General features: G+C 49.8%; 1 protein-coding gene across 1 annotated transcript in view; it reads right to left on the bottom strand.

The window, feature by feature from the left end:
- The window catches only part of Dnah8 (dynein axonemal heavy chain 8), a 236,994-nt gene that overhangs the window by 214,743 nt on the left and 21,609 nt on the right, over nt 1–642 (bottom strand). The window contains exon 9 of the mRNA XM_028767920.1: nt 318–425. Within this exon, the coding sequence (XP_028623753.1) occupies nt 318–425 (108 nt within the window). The remainder of the gene's footprint in view (nt 1–317; nt 426–642) is intronic.

Here is a 642-nt window from a genome sequence, read left to right as displayed (position 1 = left end):
GGGGGAGAGGGAGAGAGAAAGGGAGAGAGAGAGGGAGAGGGAGAGGGAGAGGGAGAAGGAGAGGGAGAGAGAGAGAGAGAATGTATCATGGTGGGCTGGTGAGATGACCCAGCAAGTCAAGGCGCTCACCTAATAAACCTGGCAACCTGACTTCAGTCCAAGGAACACACGTAAAGGTAGAAGGACAGAACAGACCCTACAAAGTTGTCCTCTGACCTCCCCAAGCTGCTGTAGCACAACTGCCCTGCTACACAAACACCATACAGACACATGATGATGATGACGATGACGACGATGATGATGATAAAGAAGCTCACCTTGATGAATAATGACGTCATCCTCTCTGACGTATTATAATACCTCGACACACTGTGGATCATCCTGATGGCGTTAATCAAGTTCTGTATCCCGTGTGCCATGGAAACCTAAAATCAAGATTCGGGAAGTAAATCCTATCACAGACGTTATCCCGGTTTGCCTCCATCTGCTGCGGTCACACGCCAGGGCCAAATGCTTCGATTAACTTTAGGAAACACGCTTCTTAATTGTCTGAAATCTGAGTCATCCCTCCAGGCCCTAGAAACCCCACCTTCAGGAGCGTACTCACCCTCCAGGCCCTAGAAACCCCACCTTCAGGAGCGT

Source organism: Grammomys surdaster, unplaced genomic scaffold, assembly GCF_004785775.1.
Source record: "Grammomys surdaster isolate TR1022 unplaced genomic scaffold, NIH_TR_1.0 183, whole genome shotgun sequence".
Taxonomy (NCBI): domain Eukaryota; kingdom Metazoa; phylum Chordata; class Mammalia; order Rodentia; family Muridae; genus Grammomys; species Grammomys surdaster.
The sequence above is the reverse complement of the archived record's forward strand: the minus strand, read 5'-3'. Positions and strand labels throughout refer to the sequence as shown.